We start from the raw sequence: 23559 nt of genomic DNA, 5'->3' as shown, positions 1-23559 counted from the left end.
AACATCTAAATTCATCATTTTTAGAGAAGACACTAAAGTTATAGTGGAAAAGGAATACAACATTATGCTAATGAATTGGAAAGGGAATTCTAGTGATAACTTGCTCTAAGATTTTACACTGTCTGACAAACATCATGCTTACAAGATTAAACATATGTATCAAACTTTTTCTTTTTACTCACAAATGTCTGCAGCATTCCATGTCGTTGTGATCTAAGCTTTCGTGTTGTTGTGAAGATATCCACCCTCTTTTCAGTCCTCAATTGCTGTACCAATATACTTAGTGCCACAAACATAGAACTTCTATCAGATCCACAACTGGTTCAAAGAGAAAAATGATGTTACTTAATGCAGTCAATATACTGTTGACAACTGCACTGTTAAACTTACAATGAAGGAGTGCAAATCAAGAGACATGGCATGTTAAACTTACAATGAAGGAGTGCAAATCAAGAGACATGGCATTTAATTACAAACATAACATGCTTGTAATGAAGCCAACAAACATAGCTTAACATACCTACAATGCACAACTATGGGAGCACTGCCCCCTTGAGATTCTTGATGGTTTTGAGTTTGATCAACCAATTCTATGAGACCACGTGTCACTTCCGGTACTTCTCCCTCAACTGTCGGCCACCCATTATATTGGAACTGTGTCACTACAACCGTTTCATCAGTCTGGAAAGAAGAAATATTGAAAATTTTAGTGCTGTATACAAGCTCGGCAATATGAAGATTATCGTCACCTAATGATAACTTTTACAGGCAGCAATGTATTATGAAACTTGACAAGACCAAATCATTACATAATATAAAAGTCAATTCAAAACATTTTCATGAAAGTCATATAATTTTAAAATTAATTTTATGTAAATTCAAACTGATATGAGATAATAAAACTGGCACTAAATGGTGGTTACAGAGCTTTCAATGATAGATGGAGATTTGATCTATGACATTCTCAATTTTGGATGTTGCACATCATCAGTGTAATGCAAACTGACAGTCAGTAAAATAGCTTACAGTTAATGATTTTATACCCTTACTAGCTAAGTACTCCCTGTTCGTCTCCTCCCCTCCTCCCACCCCTCAGGACAGTGGAGGGTAAGGGTATATTACCTCCAATAGGTCCATGCCTAATAATATGACACAGTGCTCCCACAGACCTTTAGATTGATGCTTGTTTGATTTAATGATGTAAGTATAAAAATTTAATTTTTATTTCAATTTCTCTGAGCCTGCTTTATAACTACCTTGTTTTATTTTGTCATATTACTGTTCTCTCTCACAAATCAACTAACTATTTATTTAGTTAATGATGTATGCCTCAGTTCCATGGCTACCGATTTGCGTCAGCAATAGTTGCAGTGTTGGCTGTGGAGCTAGAGGTTGCAAGGGCATGATTTTAAGGAGTGTGGCATGTGATAATGAGAGTAAGGAAGCACAGTTAGAAGCGGATGAGTCAGTACACAACACATGACTCGCCACAGTGGAGCCAGGTTGTTGACTCCTGGGATGGCAGAGGTGACCCAGTGTCGAGGACAACAGGCCCTGCTGATTGAAGAGGAGAAAACAAGTCACTGTGGCTGGCGTCTAGAAAGGTTTGGCATGTGGAGCAGGAATGACTATACCTAAATTCATGGTATCATCATCAAGTACCGTTCCTGGAGAATTTGTTAGCTATTTATTTTAGAAAACACACATTTTTGTATGCCGAAAGGCTCAGGTTGCAGGGAATCTTGGGTTGATTTGACTAGAAATGTAGCAGTCTAGGTTATGCTCCTCAGCTGTGTCTTAGAGGGCGAATGTACAGCTTTGAGACTAAAATTAACTAGTGTTGTACATCTGGGCTACTACTGTTTTGCACCAAGTAACCTTTTCCTATGTACTTGAACTTATTGTGTGCTCAAAAAATCTAAAACACAATGGCTAAAAGCCGTTAAAACTGTGTGTTGTGTGGCTGCAGTGGTAGTCCAGTGATTGCAATTTCTGATATTTTAGAAGTTAAATGTTTGGGACCAACATAGCCAGGTGCGCTATTTTAGCAAAGGAAATTTTAAATATGAGCTAGTAGCTGGTACGTGAGTGGCTAGAGCCGCCTAGTTGAAATATTCTCTATTGTTATTATTCTTATTGCCATAGTTGACAAGCTGCTGTTAGTGGCTGATCCATAATGGAGGGCTGCAGCCTCCATGAGTAAGCTGTTCACAGGGCCAGTTCAAAAGGCTCCTGTTGCAAGCTGGACCCCGCAGTGGTGTATTGGATCCAGTATCTGCAATACTGAGGGCGATGCCGAACCATATACCACACTCCCATAATTGTTGTGGGTTTGTAACAGGGCTTTGTAAAGCTTATAACGATACAGCCTTCCCCAAGACACTAATGAAGAGACTGATACCACCTTTTCTTGTGTGCATCCGGGTGGCTGTGAGACGAGTCAGTGCTTCCTAGGGACTTGTATGTTCGTCTTTATATATATCATTCTGTCCAATTTGTTAAAACACTTGATATTCATTGTGAAAGCATACAGAATGTTCTGGAAGGATGTATATTATCATGATTGTCAGGGGATTGTTATCATTAACAAAATTATGTACAGGTGCTGAGTTAGATGTTTAATCAAGAAATTGAATTGTTAAATACCTAGCAGCAAATATTAAGAGGTATTGGCATAAGTGGCTGGCGCCTCTAATTACCTTAATTGCAGTTGATTGGTGGGTTCACACAGAGAACATCATTATCTTGAGAAACAGCTTAAAAGTTATTACAAGCAATGTATTTTCATTTGATATCTATTTTTATGTCTTCCTCTGAAATTAATATCCTTTGTAATTACATTTCTAATTAACTCTCTAATTGTTTACATCACACAACTTTTCAATTTTCAGAATTTGAGGCCATATTTGTAAATTTACGTATGTAGTCAGATAAAGCACGAGATTTGTACTGTAATTGAATGTTAGTATCCAAATCCAAACTGTAATTAATTATGTAACTAAAATAATACAGCTGCTATTAATCAGGCAGCAAAGTGTACTAAGATGCAGTCAGCACCTTCGCTTAAGCTGACAAGGATGGGGAACCCATGTCAAATGAGAATCAAAGACCAATCCTAAAAAGCAATACGTCTCCACCACATTGAGTAGTAGGTCACCTACGCAAAGTCCTAGTTGTGGGTGAATGATACTGTGGGGTCGTGCCCACTTGTCGCTTATAGGGTGCCTACAGGATGCTGCATTCTTGGAATGCTATACAACAACTCAAGCAAATAACACTAGTAGTTTTATTTCAATAAAGCAGACTGACAATACTTAACTTTGAATTTACAATGGTGTCCCAAGCAATGGGGGACATGCAAAAAATCAGAGTCCTTTGATGTATACAAGGTCCATGTAAGCAATTAGTATGGATTACACGTCACTGCTATCGTAGTGCTGTCCTAATACTGTCCTGTGTGAATATTGTCTGGCCTAGGCTAGCAGGAGCGGCACTTCTACTCTCTTTGGCTAGAGGGTGATCCTGTCATGGTGCAGTCCTTGTCAGTGGGCTATTGGCTGATGCCTCACTGCCTCCTTTGCTCTTGCAATCTTCTTCTTTGTGCTGGCACCCGTCGATACGCCGGAACAGGTATAATGTCGACAGATGTGCAGAACTCGAGTCTTTGCAGCAGAAAATCTATAGCCATGAGTGAGGGCCATGCTCATATGGCACCTTGCAGTAAACGTTCAGTGACATACATGCACGCACGCACGCACGCACGCACGCACGCACACTAGAGGAGGAATAGCTGAGGCAAAAGTCACCAGCATACGAGGAGGATGGTACTGAGGACCTCATAGCTGCTGCTATACCATTGATGGCTACTAGAAAGAGAGGGTCACTCAGTACAGAGCCCTGTGACACCCCATTCTCTTGGATATGGGGGGTACCATAGGAAGCACGAACTCTAACCCAGAATATATGGTGCAACAGGAAGTTCTGGATGAAAATAGCGAGTGGACGCCGGAGACCCCACTCCTGCAAGGTACCAAGGATGTGTGGTCATAAGCCTTTTGCACGTCAAAGAAGATTCCAGGAAAACCAGATTATCAGTAGTGCAACGGGCTTGGCAAAAACCACCCCGGAAAGGAGCCACATGAACCTGACACTCAACGACCCAACACAGCTACTGGCTCACCGTGCGTTCAAGTAACTTACAGAAAACATTGGTGACACTTACTGGCTGATAACTGTCAATCTTTAGAGGGTGCTTACCGGGTTTCAGTATTGTGACGACGACGCTTTTCACTATTGCAATGGGAACTCGCCCTCGCTCCAGATGCAGTTAAAGATGGCAAGGATATAATACTGACAATCCACCTGTAGGTCCTTGATCATTTGGTTGTTCATGTGGTCTGGCCCTGGGGCTGTATCAGAGCAGTGGGCAAGAACACTGGCGAATTCCCACTAACAGAATGGAGCATTATATGGCTCCAGTTCGCGTGTAGTAAAAGGTAATGGCTTTCGCTCCAACCGCTGCTTTAGGACATGAAAAGCAGGTTGATAATTCTCAGACACTGATGCTTGAGCATAGTGCAGAGCAAAAGGTTCGACAACAGCGTCTGGGTCAGTGTAGACACTGCCATTCACGGTAATACTAGGTGCACCTGCAGGTGTCTGGTATCAATCGAGACTTCCAATCTTAGCCCAAACCTGTAAAAGGGAGGTATGTAATCTGATGGTTGAAATGTACTGTTCCCAGCAATCTCACTTCCATGTTTTTATTAGGTGGGAGACTCAGGCAGCCACTTAAAGGCAATGAGGTGCTCCATCGGCAGGGGGAGGGGGTTGCCACTTACAGTGTTGGAATGCCTGCCTACGATCTTGAATTGCCTCTGAGATTTCCAAGGACCACCAAGGTACTGTCTTCCATTACATTGGGCCTGAGAAACAGGGGATCACTAAATCATTTGCTGAAAGAATGGTTGTAGTTGTATGATGGACTGCCTCATTGATATCTCCCTGTGGCAGGAAGCCAAGGTAAATAGTAGAGGCAAAAGCATCCCAGTAAGAACTGCTGTGAGCTCATCTGAGCAGGGATCCATGGGAGTGACACTGAGGGAGGGACAGGAAGATCGGAAAGTGGTCACTACCACACAGGTTATTGTCGACCCTCCAGTCAATGAATGGGAGAAGACATGTGGTTCAAATGGAAAGGTCTATGGCCGAGAAGGTTCCATGCACTACTCTGAAGTGTGTGGGGATACCAGTACTCAAAAGTCAATTTGAGTCACTAATTTTGAGTTCTTTACCTCAGCCGGTGACCATGGCGCCACTCTACAAAGAGGTATGTGCGTTGAAATCACCGAAGATTAGAAAAGGTGGGGGGAGCTGAGAAACCAACACAAACAGTATGTTCTGAGACACTTCGCCATCAGGAGAGAAGTAAACACTGCAGGTGGTAATATCTTGAAATGCCATTACCTGAACAGCCAAAGCCTCCACAGGGTATGAACAGGCATGAGTTCACTATATAGTGTCTGGAACATATGTGCAACTCCACCCTGGGGTCTGCATTGCTGGAAACCAAGCCTTCTGATCGGCAATGTGGGAAGGTAGGTGATCAGCTTAAAAGATGTCATAGCTCACCCAGGTGGTAGAAAAATCCACTACAATTTCACTGTAGAATAATCTTGTTGATGTACAGTGAGACCATGAAGGGTCCAAGAGATCAGGTTATGTCTTAGTGTCACCTTCTGCCACTGGTTGAGGGGTTACGGCATCAATATACATGTGTTCTGGGATCCGCTGTGTGGTGTGAACTGGGATCTCAGGTGCTGCTGGACTCTTCGCCTTGGCCACAGGAATGGAACAGGTGGGATCTTGTGGTATAGGGGCCACCAGAATGTCTTTCTTCTTGTTTTCGCTCTCCTTATAGAATTTCAATAATTGCGAGGGCTCATCTGCATCAGTTTCAGGTAAACATGATGATCACAAAGCCCTGCAACCAACAGCCCGTGGCTTCTTCAGCCACTGGCTGGTGTCCAGTTGTAGGCTGGTGGAAACCTTGAAAGAAAGTGTCCTGAGGGACCTCCTTCCTGGCAAGAGGAGCCAGAGGAAAGTGGTTTGCATCCGGCTGGGATTTGCGGACCAATGTCCCTGGTGGGCAGGGTGCCTTTGATCCCGTGATGGCTGGGAGCTCCCCTCTTGCTGCTTTAATCACACATACTTTGGGATCAGGTATGGTTGAGAAGCCCTGAGGGCCTATTGTAGGAGGCGTAATGGCTGGGAGTACAATCACAAAAGGAGGTGATGTCATAGTATTGCATATGACTATTTTACATACTGGGTGAAACCACTTGTACTTCTTCATGGTGTCTAACTGAGTTCGTCCAGAGTCTTGTATTCTTGAATTTTCTTTTCTCTCTGGAAAATGGCGCTATCTGGAGAGCAAGTAGAATGGTGCTTTCCATAGTCGACACAGATGCCGGGAGTATTGCTCTGCTTGCCGCTTAGTCCTACATTCCTCCTACAGCGCAGCCACAGAATTGGACATCTTAGGGTCGTATCTCTCTGCATTGAAAGAGGACTGGTCTTTCATACAGACTGTTGGGGCTGTATGGCCACCAGTGGGAAATAACTTCATCTACTTAATTTGTGTCTGTGCCGTCATGGTGCCACCCACTCCGAACAGACGCTTTCAGTGCAGGCACCAACAGTGCAATCCCTGTGTTGTCAGGGGCTACCATTGTGCAGGTAATTGACGACCCCGCTCACAACGGGATGGCTACCATGCTGGGTTTTGGATGTATCACTGTATTAAAGGGAAGGGTGCACAGACAGAAAGGCACAAAGGGGGAGCACACACTGCACTGGGCAACATTCCCTACATAATCCGCACTTCTGGAGAATTTTGAAAATTGGGAGCAGGTCAAACCCAACAGTGGGGACCATGTGTTTATTTGATGAAAAATTGTAAATTATGTCAGAAGTGGAAATTCGAGGCCCAATCATAAACCAGGTCCAAACAGGGTCAACACCATGAACACCATCTGATGGAGAGGCAGAGGGAAAAAGGGATCGTGAAAGCATAGGTACACAGCAAAGGCTGGGGCCCTTTGGTAGCCAAGCACCCACACCCAAGAGAGTTGCGAGCCCATGGGTCGACAGACAGTTTACAAAAATGCATTTTCTGATGATGTGACTGAATTTTCGATGCGTTGGAAGTTTTTGTTGTTGTTGTTATTGAAGTTATATGAACACATTATGTGAACAAAATCTTAAGAATATGTCAGATTTTCATCTACTCCAAATTGGAACTCACTCAGACTTTTCTAACATTAAATAATTTTTTGGTAATCCGTCTGACTGTGGGACAGCAGCCAGACATAAAGTACTTGAAATATAGTAATTCAAACCAACAGCTGTATTATAATCCAAAGTTGTTTATTCAAAACATATCTACCAGGTTCAATGTAAAAAAATGTTATCTTCAGGCGCCAAGTGTAATCTGTCATTAACATAAGAACCACAATGACAAAGACCATCACAGTCTTTAAATGGAAACAGTACAACTTATTAAGCATGTTGCACCAGCATGTGCAACCAACAAAGTTGAGTGCAGCAGGGCCAAAATCAACTGGATTTTGTATCTTCATAGCAGTAGGCTTGTTACTGCTACAAAGATATGGAATCCAGTTGTTGTTGGCCCTGCTGCACTAGACTTCATTGGTTGCACATGCTGGTGTAACAAGCTTAATATTGTACTGTTTCAATTTGAAGACTCCTTTGGTCTTTGTCACTGTGGTTCATACACTGATGACATATTATGCTTGGGACATGAAGATGATGCTTTTCAGTGTCGAAACTGGTAGCATCTTTTGAATAAATGACGTTGGATTACAATACAGCTGTTAGTTTCAATATCATTATTCATGTATGAAAAGGTTTTAGTTAAATATGATGCATAATGGTCCACTCACGTGTCAAGTACTTAAGTGATCACCCATGTGGTTTTGTTACAGAAACTGATCGCTAGGTTTGTAATAAACCAGTTATTAATTTTTCTATTCCACCTACTTATTTTGAACATAACAAAATAAGAGATTTATGCCGTGAGACAACATGATAATGAACATTTGAAATTGTTAGTGACCAAGCAAGGTGGTGCAGTCGTTAGCACACTGGACTCACATTCAGGACGACGATAGTTCAATCCTGTGACCGGCCATCCTGATTCGGATTTCCGGTAATTTCCCTAAATCGCTTCAGGCAAATGCCGGGATGGTTCCTTTGAAAGGGCATGGCCGACTTCCTTCCCCATTCTTCCCTAATCCTCCCCCGAATCAATCAAACTAAACCCAAAATGTCAGTGATAACATTGTCTGGTTTATACCCAAGTCTTGTCTTCCAATCTGAAAACCTACGTCTGTCAAATAGCATAAAAATGGTTTCATGTTTGCTTTGTTTGAAAGGTTCCCCTCCCTTCTTTCATGATATTCAGAAAGGAAGTTCACTAGGCAAATGGTTTTATTTGAGGTTTAATAACAGGTACACTGTTTTTGTTCTACTGCTCAGCACAACAAAAACAGTGTACTTGTTACACCACCTTAAGTATGTAATTGTTCAACCAAAAAGTAATGGAAGAATTCGTAAGTGTCCTTTGGGTTACATACACCTTTTTTTTGCTTTGCACGCAACATAAGCTCAAAGTTTGCAACAGAGCTCATTTTGAAAAACGGAGAATGTTCTTTGTATTGAGCCAATTCCTCCAGCCTTTTACTCAAGATGAAAAGATTCTCAGATGAAGTATATTCTCGGACTTGTTTTATTCATGTGAGTCTGAGAATGTTCTCCAAACTTCTAAGAATGAAGTACATTCTCTGTTTTATCCCTACAGCCCAAGCTCTGTCTAATTCTCGATTGGTATGTACACTCACCTTATTACAAAGTGCCCAGATTACAGAAGACCTACATTTGTGAAAATTAACATTGTGTGAACATTTTGGCATCCAGTAAGATAAATTTCACATCAACATGATGCTTTGTAAAGAAATACATACAATAAACTGAATTTCGCTTTTAAAGATTTCATCATCTTCATTTCCATGTCAACCAGACATTCTCCAGAGTCTTGTGTTGACACTACAACATGACAAACCAAAAACTGCTATACAACAGAAAGGAATTTGATCATTTTTATAAATAAGCCACAAAAAGCAGCATTAGACCATTCAGTTGTCCACCCGACAAAAGCTTCCGAGTGATAGAGCTACACATTTATAAAGTTTTACTAAGTTTCACAGTCACCCCAAAAACACCACCAGTTGCAAATTTTATTAGTGTTTTGAAACATATTGTGGCTCCATTCTTGATGAGCAGACATAGCTGAATGAGGAACTAGCTTCAGGCCTGCCACAAGGATCATGACCTGGTGGGTAATGGTGAGAGCTTCATGAAGTTATTATGGGTGATATATATGGGTTATATATAGGGAAGTTACAACTCAATTTAAAGTGTAATTACCACATAAAATTCGCTGTGGGAAATGCATATGTCAGACTATTATTCACCAGAAAAACATTAAGGACATTCAACTCCACTAAGTGGGGATAACTATCTTGCAAGACTATTGTTTGATCAACTGAGTATCAACAATCATTTGTCAATCTCCTTACCTGGTAGGATTAAGAAAGGGAACAGAAAAAGTTCTAAGAAGAGCTGCAGATTTCATCTTAGATTTGTTTAATTGGTATGAGAGTGCCATGGAGGTTTTCTTCCAGCTTTGGTGAAGATACTACAAGAGATACGTAGTGCCTCACAGAGTGGCTTACTGTTAAAATTTCGAGAGAACATGTACCAAGTAGTAGACAAACAACACATTTCCTTCCTTCACTTGTACAGGGTAATTATCAAGTTCAAATTCAGAGAGAGAGAGAGAGAGAGAGAGAGAGAGAGAGAGAGAGAGAGAGAGAGTGTGTGTGTGTGTGTGTGTGTGTGTGTGTGTGTGTGTGTGGGTGCGCATGTGCCCCTAGTTGCTGAAAATGTCTGTGAACCATGTAAAAAAAACCATTGTGTGTGCTAGAATTTGCCTGTTGCCAATCAGTAGTGAGTGTGCAAAGAGCTTCCCATTGCAACAACCGGTATACAGCTTAGAGCAGTGGTACAAGAAAATCAAGGATTATGGTTGCGTGTGTGATGCAAAATGTTTGGGCCGAGCATGCATGTCAGAATGGACAGCAGATTATTTGAGGGACATGATGTTGCAGAGTCCCACAACTTCTGCCTAGTGAGCTTATGCAAACTTGAACATCCCTCAGCCAACAGTGTGAATAATTCTTCATAGTGATTTAGGGTGAATCCATACAAATTAGAGTCCTTGCAAGCCATGCAACAAAATGACAAATTGCGTAATATGCATGCCTTTTCTTCTTTCCGGAAAGGTGAATCAACACAACACACATATATAGGGGACACAGAATCCACATACAACTGTCAAACACATCTGGGATTCTGAGAAAGTTGATGTGCTCTGTGCCACGACCAACAAGACAGTCTATGGACCCTACTCCTTCACCGAGAGAACTGTCAATATCACCTATCTCAATATGCTGAAATTGTAGATTACGCTATAACATGAAACTGACAGCAGGGATTTCATCTTTCCACAAAAAAGATGGCATCCCTCCACATTTCCACAACCGTGTCAGATTACCTGAATGAGACATTGCCAAGTGGGTGGATAGGCCATGTTGTGGTCACTGACCTGGCACTATTCGTGTGGCCACCACTGTCGGACTTTGTGATTTTTTCTTGTGGGGTTACATCAAGGATACCAATAACATTCCACCTCTACCGCAGAACTTTGAAGATGTGAGACGTGCATCACAGCCACTGTTCTTACCATCACTGCTGATTTGCTGGGTCAGATATGGGGAGAAATGGACTACTGATTAAATGCGTGTCATACAATGAAGGCTGGACGTATAGAACATTTATGAACTCTGCAAATAAATGATGAGAGTTTGTCCTTCACATATTTTATCACGCAATGGTATCTTCATCCACAGACAGAGGAGGAAGTGGCTAGGTACCACACTGTGAAAATATGACTCTTGACACGAAATTTGATAGCTCACAGAAGCTGTAAATGTGACTGTGTCCTGTGCAGAATTAGCTGAATTGTTGTCCTAGAACAAAAATACCCCATTCAAGTGTTTTCCATGACACTCCATTTTGACAGCTTCCCGTAACCTTGTGAGGAAATTTCATTAGCATAGTTGCGATGGTTTGCCTCTTGTAAGCATAACATGATAGCATCACACTATGGTAGGCCCAAAAAACGCTCGGCATCATCTTTCTTGACAGTGGTTGGGTCTTTGCCTCTTTTTGTGGTGCTGAAACTACATGTTTCCATTGCTTGCTTGCTTTGCTCCTTTGTCCTGGGTCACAGTGATACACCCAGCACTCACCCATGGTAATTAGCTACCTGAAGTAGTCACTTGGCTTGACCCAACACAGCTGCAATGTTTCTATGAACCTAATGCATGACACAGGAAAAAAAGGCTTAGCAACTAACTTCCATTAAAACTATTATTTGTAATTCTGTCGAAGTTGCGATGGCAAAAATCCTTTCTTTGTGGTGAATAGTTTCAGACATGACACTCATTATCAAACCATGACCTTTATGATAAGTACTAACATTTAATACAACCAGTACATTTGCAAACAGCCAAAATCAGCAATCAATCAGGAGTAACACATACAAATTCATTTACAGTTTTGCAAGAAGCGCTGATAATACGTTGTCAATGAATTTATACATATTACTCATGATGTGCTGACAGTGGCTATTTGCAAATGTACTGATTGTATTACATTTACAATACATTTATCATTTTCCATTGATCCCTCAGACAGGAGCTCTGGGGTGTGGAAAGTGTGTCACTGCTTACTATGAAGGCGATGGTTTGATAATGGACATGATCCCCAAATCTAGTCACCACAAATGAAATATTTTTCTCACTGCTACTTCACCATAATTACAAATAATAGTTGTAACATTTATGTCCCTTTTTTTGGGGGGGGGGGGGGGGGGGGCTAGGCTGTAGTTTGAGGTACTCTGACAAACACTCACCAAATGACACACAGAGTGTGAAACCAGGCCACTTTCAGAGTAATGACAATTCGACTGTCAAAATGTTACCATAAATTGTGGACGTGTTCATTTCACAGTTTCTGAATTTACTGCCCTCCTGGAAATTTCTTGCACTCATATTATTCTCAGGACTGAGAGCTGGCCAAAACCTGAAGTAGAAAGCTCCCAGATATTTAGTGATTCATGGAACATACACTGTTCAAAAGAATTAGGGAAACATTACTTCGGGTGTCTGCCACACTCCACTGAGCAATAACTGAAGCCTGGGTATGTTTACAAATCATACTTTTACCTTTCAGAAATTGAGTACACAACAAAACATCATTACATCCTCAGTCATTTACATAAAAAGCCTTAAATGTGTAAAACACAAAGAGGAAACAATCATTCTTCCCATCATCCTCCTTTCTTTTCATTGGACATTGAGAGCTTCAATAGCTCGTAAGCCCTCCGTGAGCATTTCTCACTACCTGACACCTGCACTGTATGCTCTAAGGAGGTCACCCATTGGTATCCATTCCCATTCTTCAATGAGAGCCCCTGAAAATTCTTGGAGGGCCTGTGGCAGAACAGGACAACCATGAACACATTTGTCAAACATGTCCCATACATGTACAATTGGTTTTTAGGCTGACACTCACCGCCAGCCGCTCTATTATTTCAATGTCCAGACTTTGCAAGACATCCCTGTTGACACCTGCCACTTAGGCTTAGGCATCAGAAGGAATTAAGGGCCACCATCATACGCAGCAGTCACCACATGGTCCAATAGGGTCTGTTCAATGCACACCTCAGCAGTAAGGCGACCATGGACGTCAACAAGATCTGTATGGCTGTCAACATTGAGGCCTCACAGCAACATCACAGAACCTTGGAAATTTGTCGATTTCCTGGCCAACATTTGGCAGGTATCACACATTACAGGTTTCGGTACATGAACATGGCTATCATCTTGTGTCAGAGGTTATCTGAACTTATCTGTGAACAACATGTTTTGTCACTGAAAAAATTGGCAGTTGACATGGGAACTGCAGAACTGGAGGTGAGCTGCAAGATGTTGTCAGGAGAGATACTTGAACAGAACATCTAGGTAATCATTACAGTGTGATCGAACACAGCAGCTCCTGTGGTCCTTCTGAGATCGTCTCACAGTACACTCGCAGTGTCTGTATGACACCACAATGCAGAGATGACTAGATACTGGTCTTCACGTGCAGTAGTAATGCGTTGGTGACCTTGTCCAACTTGCCTTTAGTGCTGACCTGTCTCCCTGTAGCATGTCCACAACCTCTGGATGACAAGGAGAAGCATTGGCATCTGGAGCAACACAACAAAACCCATCCTTTTCAAATAAAGAAGAGTTCCTTTGCAAATTGCACTGCATTATGATGTGGCACTGCATGTGTTTAATGGAATACAATATCCATAAATGATGATGACATCTGTGTACCTTACTAGAAAACCCTGGGACACTAGTACACTTCCTTCTGAGGGGTCACCTGACACTATGAGCATAACACAGCCAACAGATGAGGAATGATTTTAATTAGCACAGTTTTAGAAAGCATTGCCTGTGTGAAACTTGGCTTGTCCATTTCTCACATGACATGTTGCAAACTACAGGTGAAGGGCAACCGGCAGATTCCATAATTCTAGATCTACAGAAAGCATTTGACATGGTACCTAGCTACAGACTTTAAGAAAGACTCAAGCATAAGGAAAAAGCTCCAGATAAGTGAGTGGCTCAAAGACTTCAGAAGTTATAGAATCCAGTACACTGTCATTGACGGTGAATGTTCATCAGAGACCAGGGTATCGTCAGGAGTGTCCCACGGAAGTGTGATATTATTTTCCATATACGTAAATAATCTGGCAGACAGTGTGGGCAGCAATCTGAAGCTGTTTGCTGATGATGCTGTGGTGTATGGAATGGTGTCATCGTTGAGTGACTATAGGAGGATGCAAGATGTCTTCGACAAAATGCTCAAATACAAATTATTTGCGTACTGCTTGACACAGTCAAGCCTATTAAATATCTCGGCATAATGTTGCAAAGCAATATGAAGTGGATCGTGCACAAGATTGTGATAGGGAAGCCGAATTGTCGACTTTGCTTTATTGGGAGGACTTTTAGCAAAGTGTGATTCAACTGTAAGGGACACTGCATACAAGACATTTGTCTGGCCCATTTTTTGGTACTGCTTCAGTCTTTGTGAGCCACACCAGGTCGGACTGGAGTAAGACATTGAAAAAATTCAGAGGCGGGATGCTAGATTGTTACCGGTAGGTTTAAATGACATGCAATTATTATGGAGATGTTTCAGGAACTCAAATGGGAATACCTGGAGGGAAAGTGATGCTCTTTTTAAGGAACACTACTGAGAAAATTCAGAAAACCTGCATCTGAAGCTGACTGCAGGAAAATTCTACTGCTGGCAACGTACAATTCGTATTAAGACGATGTGGGTAAGACAGGAGAAATTAGGGCTTGTACAGAGGCATGTAGACAGTCATTTTTCCCTCATTCTCTTTGTGAATGGAAGGGGAAAGGAAATGATTAGTAGTGGTACAGGCCATCCTCCGTCATGCACCGTACAGTGCCTTGTGGCGTACTGATGTGGATGTAGATCTTTCTTGTAGTTTAAAATTAACCGCACTAACACAGAATTTTATAAATTTTCTTTTTCATAGCAGTAGATTGTTCTTACCACATGCTGGAAGTATTGGCTGATGAGAGGGAGAACATTTATAATTGATGTTTTTTCATGATTCTCATTATTTTTAGAGAAATGCTCCTCAAACACTGAATAAAAGCTCTAGAATCAACAACATCACTGGCCACACTTATTTCTTCTATTGTGGGTGACTGTGAAGTGTTGTTCACTTGACTTTTTTCATCTGTTGCAACAACTTATAATTATGGAAGGCAGCATCCTGGTGTGTCAGCCAGCCTTTGATTCTCATCTGTCACTATTAAGATATTGGAAACCCTGTGCCACCCTGGTGACTAATTTATTTATGAATGATTTTGAAGATAAAGCACAATCATCTGCATACACTGCCCATAGCTTGTTTGTAAGAACATTGCCCAAGAAAAAACAGAGTTCTTCCTTTGAGTTCCTGTCCATCATACACAAAGCTTCACACTCCGCTACATTTTGGGAACAACTCTTCATCTGAGTCCAAGCCAGTTCTCCACTACATCCTTTCTCCCAGCTGTACTAGCCAAGAAATGTATGCAAGAGAGCATCTATCAAATTTGGAAAGTAGGATACAGAGGTACTGGAAGAAAGGAAGTTGTGAAGATGTGTTGTGAATCATGGTCGGTTAGCTCTCTCAATGACAGATTACCTGTGATACACAAGGTTCTAGAATCGAGTCCTGACACAGTATATAATTTTAATCCCTCCATACTAATTTATACTTGTAGGCATCCAGCTACCAGAATCCATTGCATACAATAACTTTCCTCTAGTTCACAGAGTTCATGTAATGTCCGACATTGATAGTTGTATTCCATTACAAAAGATTATGGCCACATCAATCACAAAAGCAATGCAAACCGCACCTTGAGATCACTCATGAGGGAAGGAAGAGGCAGAGAGAATGTTAGATACAGAGCCTTTATTCCACATGTTTTTCCTTAAAAATAGTGACAATCATTTTACAAATCTAGTGAATGTGATCTTCTAACCAGATAAGGCAGACCTATTCTAATAAGCATTAACAACAATCTACTGCTACGAAAGACGAAAGGTGGAAATAAAAAAAAATAATAAAAAAATAAATAAAATATAAAATTGTAGATGTTATGTAGCATGAACAAATCAGTGGTGGCTGAGCAATGTATCTGTAATGATCCTCTATTAATAATAACAATGTTCATATAATGGTCACAATCTCATATTTCTGCGAGCTCGCATTAAAGAAATAGTGGGTATGCAGATGACAGACAACATAATCAACCAATATAAGGGTTTAAACTCAGCCAATAGAGTAATTCAACTGATATCTACTATATGGTTTCATAGCATTTTTGTCTAGAATCTGAACCACCTAACAGTTGGAATGACCAGCCAAGCATCACAATCATTGATTTGGTGAAGGCTGCCGGTCTTGCTTATGAGATGAAGGCAGAGCTCACCATCTGCAGCATCGTTGACAGAACCGACTGCGGACCTTTGGTGCAGAGCCGGGTGGAGGGTCTGAATCAGAGGCTCAGACGGTTTTGCGACCGTATTGGCTGCAGATTCCTTGACTTGCGCCATAGGGTGGTGGGGTTTCGGGTTCCGCTGAATAGGTCAGGAGTTCACTACACTCAGCTGGCGGCTACACGGGTAGCGGAGGCTGTGTGGCGTGGACTGGGCGGTTTTTTAGGTTAGAAGGCCTCGGGAAAGTGCGGGATGGGCTGCAATGTCAAAGGGTGCTTGGCAATTACAGGACGTGCTTGGATCAATGAACAGTCGGAATTATAGTTGTAAACTGTTGTAGTTGCGCTGGAAAAGTCCCTGAGCTTCAAGCGCTAATAGAAAGCACAGAAGCGGATATCGTTATAGGTACAGAAAGCTGGCTAAAGCCTGAAATAAGTTCTGCAGAAATTTTTACGAAGTCTCAGACGGTGTTCAGGAAAGATAGATTAGGCAGAATTGGTGGTGGAGTGTTGGTGTCTGTCAGTAGTGGTTTATCTTGTAGTGAAGTCGAAGTAGATACTCTGTGCGAATTGGTGTGGGTGGAGGTTATACTTAACAGCCGAATTAAGTTAATAATTGGCTCCTTCTACCGACCCCCAGACTCCGATGATACAGTTGCGGAACAGTTCAGAGAAAGTTTGAGTCTCGTAACAAATAAATACCCCACTCATACGGTTATAGTTGGTGGGGACTTCAACCTACCCTCGGTATGTTGGCAAAAATACTTGTTCAAAACTGGTGGTAGGCACAAAACGTCTTCCGAGATTGTCCTAAATGCATTCTCCGAAAATTATTTAGAGCAGTTAGTCCACGAACCCACGCGAATTGTAAATGGTTGCGAAAACACACTTGACCTCTTGGCCACAAACAATCCAGAGCTGATAGAGAGCATCATGACTGATACAGGGATTAGTGATCACAAGGTCATTGTAGCTAGGCTCAATACCATTTCTTCCAAATCCATCAGAAACAAACGCAAAATAATTTTATTTAAAAAAGCGGATAAAGTACCACTAGAAGCCTTCCTAAAAGACAATTTCCATTCCTTCCGAACTGACTATGCGAATGTAGACGAGATGTGGCTCAAATTCAAAGATATAGTAGCAACAGCAATTGAGATATTCATACCTCATAAATTGGTAAGAGATGGAACGGATCCCCCGTGGTACACAAAAAAGGTCCGAACGCTGTTGCAGAGGCAACGGAAAAAGCATGCGAAGTTCAGAAGAACGCGAAATCCTGAAGATGGGCTAAAATTTACAGACGCGCGAAATTTGGCACGTACTTCGATGCGAGATGCCTTTAATAGGTTCCACAACGAAACATTGTCTCGAAATTTGGTAGAAAATCCGAAGAAATTCTGGTCGTATGTAAAGTACACAAGCGGCAAGACGCAGTCAATACCTTCGCTGCGCAGTGCCGATGGTACTGTTATCGACGACTGCGCCGCTAAAGCGGAGTTATTGAACGCAGTTTTCCGAAATTCCTTCACCAGGGAAGACGAATGGAATATTCCAGAATTTGAAACACGAACATCTGCTAGCATGAGTTTCTTAGAAGTAGATACCTTAGGGGTTGCGAAGCAACTCAAATCGCTTGATACGGGCAAGTCTTCAGGTCCAGATTGTATACCGATTAGATTCCTTTCAGATTACGCTGATACTATAGCTCCCTACTTAGCACTCATATACAACCGCTCGCTCACCGATAGATCTGTACCTACAGATTGGAAAATTGCGCAGGTCGCACCAGTGTTCAAGAAGGGTAGTAGGAGTAATCCATTTAACTACAGACCTATATCATTGACGTCGGTTTGCAGTAGGGTTTTGGAGCATATACTGTATTCAAACATTATGAATCACCTCGAAGGGAACGATCTATTGACACGTAATCAGCATGGCTTCAGAAAACATCGCTCTTGTGCAACGCAGCTAGCTCTTTATTCGCACGAAGTAATGGCCGCTATCGACAGGGGATCTCAAGTTGATTCCGTATTTCCGGAAAGCTTTTGACACCGTTCCTCACAAGCGACTTCTAATCAAGCTGCGGAGCTATGGGGTATCGTCTCAGTTGTGTGACTGGATTCGTGATTTCCTGTCAGGAAGGTCGCAGTTCGTAGTAATAGACGGCAAATCATCGAGTAAAACTGAAGTGATATCAGGTGTTCCCCAGGGAAGCGTCCTGGGACCTCTACTGTTCCTGATCTATATAAATGACCTGGGTGACAATCTGAGCAGTTCTCTTAGACTGTTCGCAGATGATGCTGTAATTTACCGTCTAGTAAGGTCATCCGAAGACCAGTATCAGCTGCAAAGCGATTTAGAAAAGATTGCTGTATGGTGTGTCAGGTGGCAGTTGACGCTAAATAACGAAAAGTGTGAGATGATCCATATGAGTTCCAAAAGAAATCCGTTGGAATTCGATTACTCGATAAATAGTACAATTCTCAAGGCTGTCAATTCAACTAAGTACCTGGGTGTTAAAATTACAAACAACTTCAGTTGGAAGGACCACATAGATAATATTGTCGGGAAGGCGAGCCAAAGGTTGCGTTTCATTGGCAGGACACTTAGAAGATGCAACAAGTCCACTAAAGAGACAGCTTACACTACACTCGTTCGTCCTCTGTTAGAATATTGCTGCGCGGTGTGGGATCCTTACCAGGTGGGATTGACGGAGGACATCAAAAGGGTGCAAAAAAGGGCAGCTCGTTTTGTATTATCACGTTATAGGGGAGAGAGTGTGGCAGATATGATACACGAGTTGGGATGGAAGTCATTACAGCATAGACGTTTTTCGTCGCGGCGAGACCTTTTTACGAAATTTCAGTCACCAACTTTCTCTTCCGAATGCGAAAATATTTTGTTGAGCCCAACCTACATAGGTAGGAATGATCATCAAAATAAAATAAGAGAAATCAGAGCTCGAACAGAAAGGTTTAGGTGTTCGTTTTTCCCGCTCGCTGTTCGGGAGTGGAATAGTAGAGAGATAGTATGATTGTGGTTCGATGAACCCTCTGCCAAGCACTTAAATGTGAATTGCAGAGTAGTCATGTAGATGTAGATGTAGATGAGTTTCTGTCTTTAGTGAGTGTTTATATGTTTTATACACTGTTAGGTGCATGTTATCTGTAATTCCTTTTTTTATATCACAGTGGCGTGTTTATTCTTAAACAGGTGCAGTACCACATTAAGAAAATATCAATGACCCTCCTAGACAATGGCCATACAATTTGTAGCCAAGATATTGGAAAATAAAGCAAGAATGTCCTGGGCACATTCATGAAAGTTGCTAGCATACTAAAAATAGAGTTTTTAAAATTTACTTCATTATTTTAACAGTCTAAGATGTTTCAGCAAACATTTACATATTATTTCCTATTTGATATTGAGCTAAATAATTTACAAGAACTGAAAATTTTAACATACCTTAATGTTGCTAACACTTAGTTCCCGGCGTGTGTAATATGGGCAGCTTTCATTATCTAAATATTTCACACGAACATGATCATAAACAGCTTCATCATCTGGCCAGTATCTCAAGCATTTCTTTGGTCCATCTCCAAGCTAGAATGGACAATATGTATCAGTATTTCAGTCAAAAGATCTATGGTAACGAGATGAGGGAGTGGAGACAGCAGGAGGATTCTGTTACTGTCATTTGAAGAGAAAAATGCAAATTCCAGAAGGGAACTATCTAAAATATGAAACAAGTAAACGCTATAAATTCTCTCATTTGATTCAAGTTTAATTATAACTATGTTAATCTTTTCATGACACACATGCATTTCTGACCCAGTAACCTATTTTACAAATACACGTAATAATGTCACATAGAAGAAGGTGTAAGTAGATGAATGATGAACACTAACTTCACTTAACGAAGGTTTTATTTAGCACTTGCACATACAAGGGCGCGGAGCGAACTGCCTCCGGCCAGAACACACATGATATATATACAGTTACAGAACATTCCAGTATGATGATTGTTGCCATTTGTGGATACTTCTAGAATGTACTTGAACTAAATAAAGAAATTGAAATTTTACAGTTCAGGTGAGTTTTGAATTCACGACCCCCCAATGCAACAGTCTAGTATCATAACTACTACACTATGCTTCTTCTGGGACAATATAGTAATCAAGTTTACACTCTAACAGAAATATAGCCAATGCTGCTTAATGTAAGAACAGAATCCCCCAAAACACACACACACACACACACACACACACACACACACACACACACACAAGAGAGAGAGAGAGAGAGAGAGAGAGAGAGAGAGAGAGAGAGAGAGAGAGAGAGAGAGAGAGAGGGAGGGAGGGAGGGGGGGGGATGTTACATAGAGAGGGGGGGGGCAATGTTACATACCTTTATTATTCATGATTTTATATACCCGAGTCACACAGATACCTTTGGAATAATGTATTTTTTTATCAACTAACAGCTGTAGTTCATAGTTGGCATGTAGAAACCTTTTTGAGGCTACAGTACAGTAATTTTGCATGCAATTAGTCACAGCACCTTTGAAAATAATGATGATGGCTTTCAGGCACATAACAACTTGATTGTAAGAAACCTTACTGAATATGAATTAATGTTGTTTGTAAATTGTACAAGTCAGTCTGGTGAAATTTTACCACAATTTGACGTGTCTCCTGGACCTGAATCAAATGATTTAGATGTGTGTATAAAGAGACAAATAAACCACAATTAACAATATCTAGGGCTGGAGGATTTCCTCAATCCTGCAAATGGCTCACTAACACACACGGATGTCCAGGCAGGTACCTAAAATATTGGCATCTCTGTTATCACAATACATAATTATTTAGTTTCATGCCTACTGAATGAAACACCAACCTGTTAAAAATGATATTGGATGAGTGAGCCTAAACACAACTGTCTTTTAAATAATGAAAATTATTTGTGATTTAAATGTACCGAAACAATGTTAACAACAGGCACAGTTGTGTGTGTAACAATGCATGGTTCTGTTTGCAACCTTGGTGTTAAATAAAATTATTATAGTCTTATCATTGAATACTACTTCATACTTGCAGCTTGATGACCACTAACACAGAAAATGAGAAACAGTCAGCCACTCAACATTAAGTCTGCTCCTAAACAACACAGGGACGAGTCCTGATTTTTCACAAAATTTTAAGGCTTGTGCTGTACTGACACTTGTCAAATGTCATCTGTCAGTGCAAGACACGCAAAGTTGAGTGAGCCTTTGTATTTTTTGTTGTAGATAAAAAAGGAAATGTGCAATGATGAACAGACTGAAATCCAGGAAGTTATGCTGCTCTCTTACAATGAATACTGACAGATATTTTGTTTCATGAAACACCGGGATGTCCAGAAATAGTTTCCAATTATGAACGGTCAGTTTTGAAATTTTTGCAGAGTCCCACAAAGCTTATGTACCCTTTCTTCGCTTGATGAAGAAGTGAACAATTTCTTAAAAATTAGTAAATTATTCTGACAGAGAATTTTCCTGTATCTCAACTGGGAATTTTGGACAGTAAACAACAGAGTTCTGTCTCAATCTCAAGAAGGGCTGACTAACCATTGTTTGGTGTCAATATAGCAAGCGGAGCATTCCAATCATGGTCATATTCACTGTTGATGCAAAGTATAAGCAAGTGACTCACACATTTTCTCTAGATCTTCTGGCTCAAAAGCGTGTAACAAATATTTTTGGGCTCGACACAATTCTAATATTTGGATTCAATATACACGATATAATGGATATATTCAAGTTAAATATTCTGTTCAATGCCCTAGAAAATTTCTGTGAAGTATTTGAATCACTATTTGCACCAGACCTAGCGTGCACTAACAATTTCACATTGCATATCACTTTAAGGCATGCCAGAACAGTGAAATTCTGTAGGAGATGCCCAGGGCAAAACATTCAATTACAGAAGAACTTCATCACCTACAAAGTTTGGGAAACATCAAAACTGTGACAACAAGTAACTGGGATATACCAATACTAGCAATAAATAAATCATGCAGATCACTAAAATTGTATGGAGATTTCAAATCAATACGTAATGTTCAGTCAATTACAGATTAATATCTGATGTTAGATTGGAAAATATGATGTAAAAATTAGCTGGCTGAAAAATTTCTTGAAAATAGATTTAGCAGTTGCCACTGGATGAGGAATCACAAAATATACCAGCAATCAACATGCCCATTGGATCATACAAATATGCTTTTTGTTTCGTGTTGCAAGTGTGCCAGCAACTTTTTAGTGTTATCTTGAGTAACTTACAATATCACTTCTGTCATGTGCAAATTATATTGACAATAACAGAGACAGGTCACAGCAAACCAGGCATCTGATGAATCTGCATGCAGTATTTTCTTGCCTATGAGTAGTAGGCCTAAAATGTAATCTTGATAAATGTGGGTTTTTCAAAGAGAAAGTAGAGTACCACAGACATGCTTAGCACAAAAGCTATCACACCCACATAACTGCTATTGACACATTGCTGTGCCCAAGTAACTAGCAATTATTTGTTCAGATTGTACATGAAGGACATAACCTTCCCATCAAAGAAATGGGAGTAGCAAGGGGATAACAGCCCATGCAATGTAGTGGGCACTGGTTACTTTACCCTGCAGAGACAGCAAATGTGAGAGTGAGTTGTAATAATGACCACCACCCCACGAAAGCTTGGGATGGGACTTTTGTTGTGTAGGCAAATGCACTCTGGAATAAGTAGCTCACCTGGTCTACGTCATACATGCGTATGCCCATCACTCACATGTGAACAGAGCCTACTCTCTTCACTTAAGACAACAAAGTGCCATTCTACTGTCTAGTAAACTCCTTCACAACGCCAGAGTAGCCACGCTTGGTGGTATCATGGTGATAGTGGTAGTGGTAGCCTGGCCAGAGGCACATGTGATCTTAATACTGCAGCAAGGAAATGGCTCCCAATGATCCTAGGTGACACAGCAGATGCAACATGCGCCCAGATTTTTTCCTGGACGATGTGCAGTCGGCCACTGCTGCTCGTCAAACAAGTCAATCTTGACATGTCTGTTCTATATGGACATGCAGCCTAGGATATAGGTGTGGGAATGTTCCAAAGACCACTGTTGAAAGCAGTGACACACCACCGCTACATTAGACTCAGCATATGCAGCAATCCATCAGTATGTCCATTCAGCTTTCCGTAGATCCACAATGTTATCGTGTTCAAATGGCTGA

The 23559-nt window shown here is 41.1% G+C and overlaps 1 protein-coding gene across 1 annotated transcript in view; it reads right to left on the bottom strand.

Moving 5' to 3' along the window:
* Positions 1-23559, bottom strand: part of LOC126299594 (tyrosine-protein phosphatase 69D) — a 365347-nt gene that overhangs the window by 28847 nt on the left and 312941 nt on the right. Inside the window, exons 23-25 of the mRNA XM_049991615.1 lie at positions 19758-19895; positions 521-681; positions 183-318 (exon numbers count right to left, since the gene is read on the bottom strand). Coding sequence (XP_049847572.1) covers positions 183-318; positions 521-681; positions 19758-19895 — 435 coding nt within the window. The remainder of the gene's footprint in view (positions 1-182; positions 319-520; positions 682-19757; positions 19896-23559) is intronic.

The sequence above is a fragment of the Schistocerca gregaria genome, chromosome X, assembly GCF_023897955.1.
Source record: "Schistocerca gregaria isolate iqSchGreg1 chromosome X, iqSchGreg1.2, whole genome shotgun sequence".
NCBI lineage: Eukaryota > Metazoa > Arthropoda > Insecta > Orthoptera > Acrididae > Schistocerca > Schistocerca gregaria.
The sequence above is the reverse complement of the archived record's forward strand: the minus strand, read 5'-3'. Positions and strand labels throughout refer to the sequence as shown.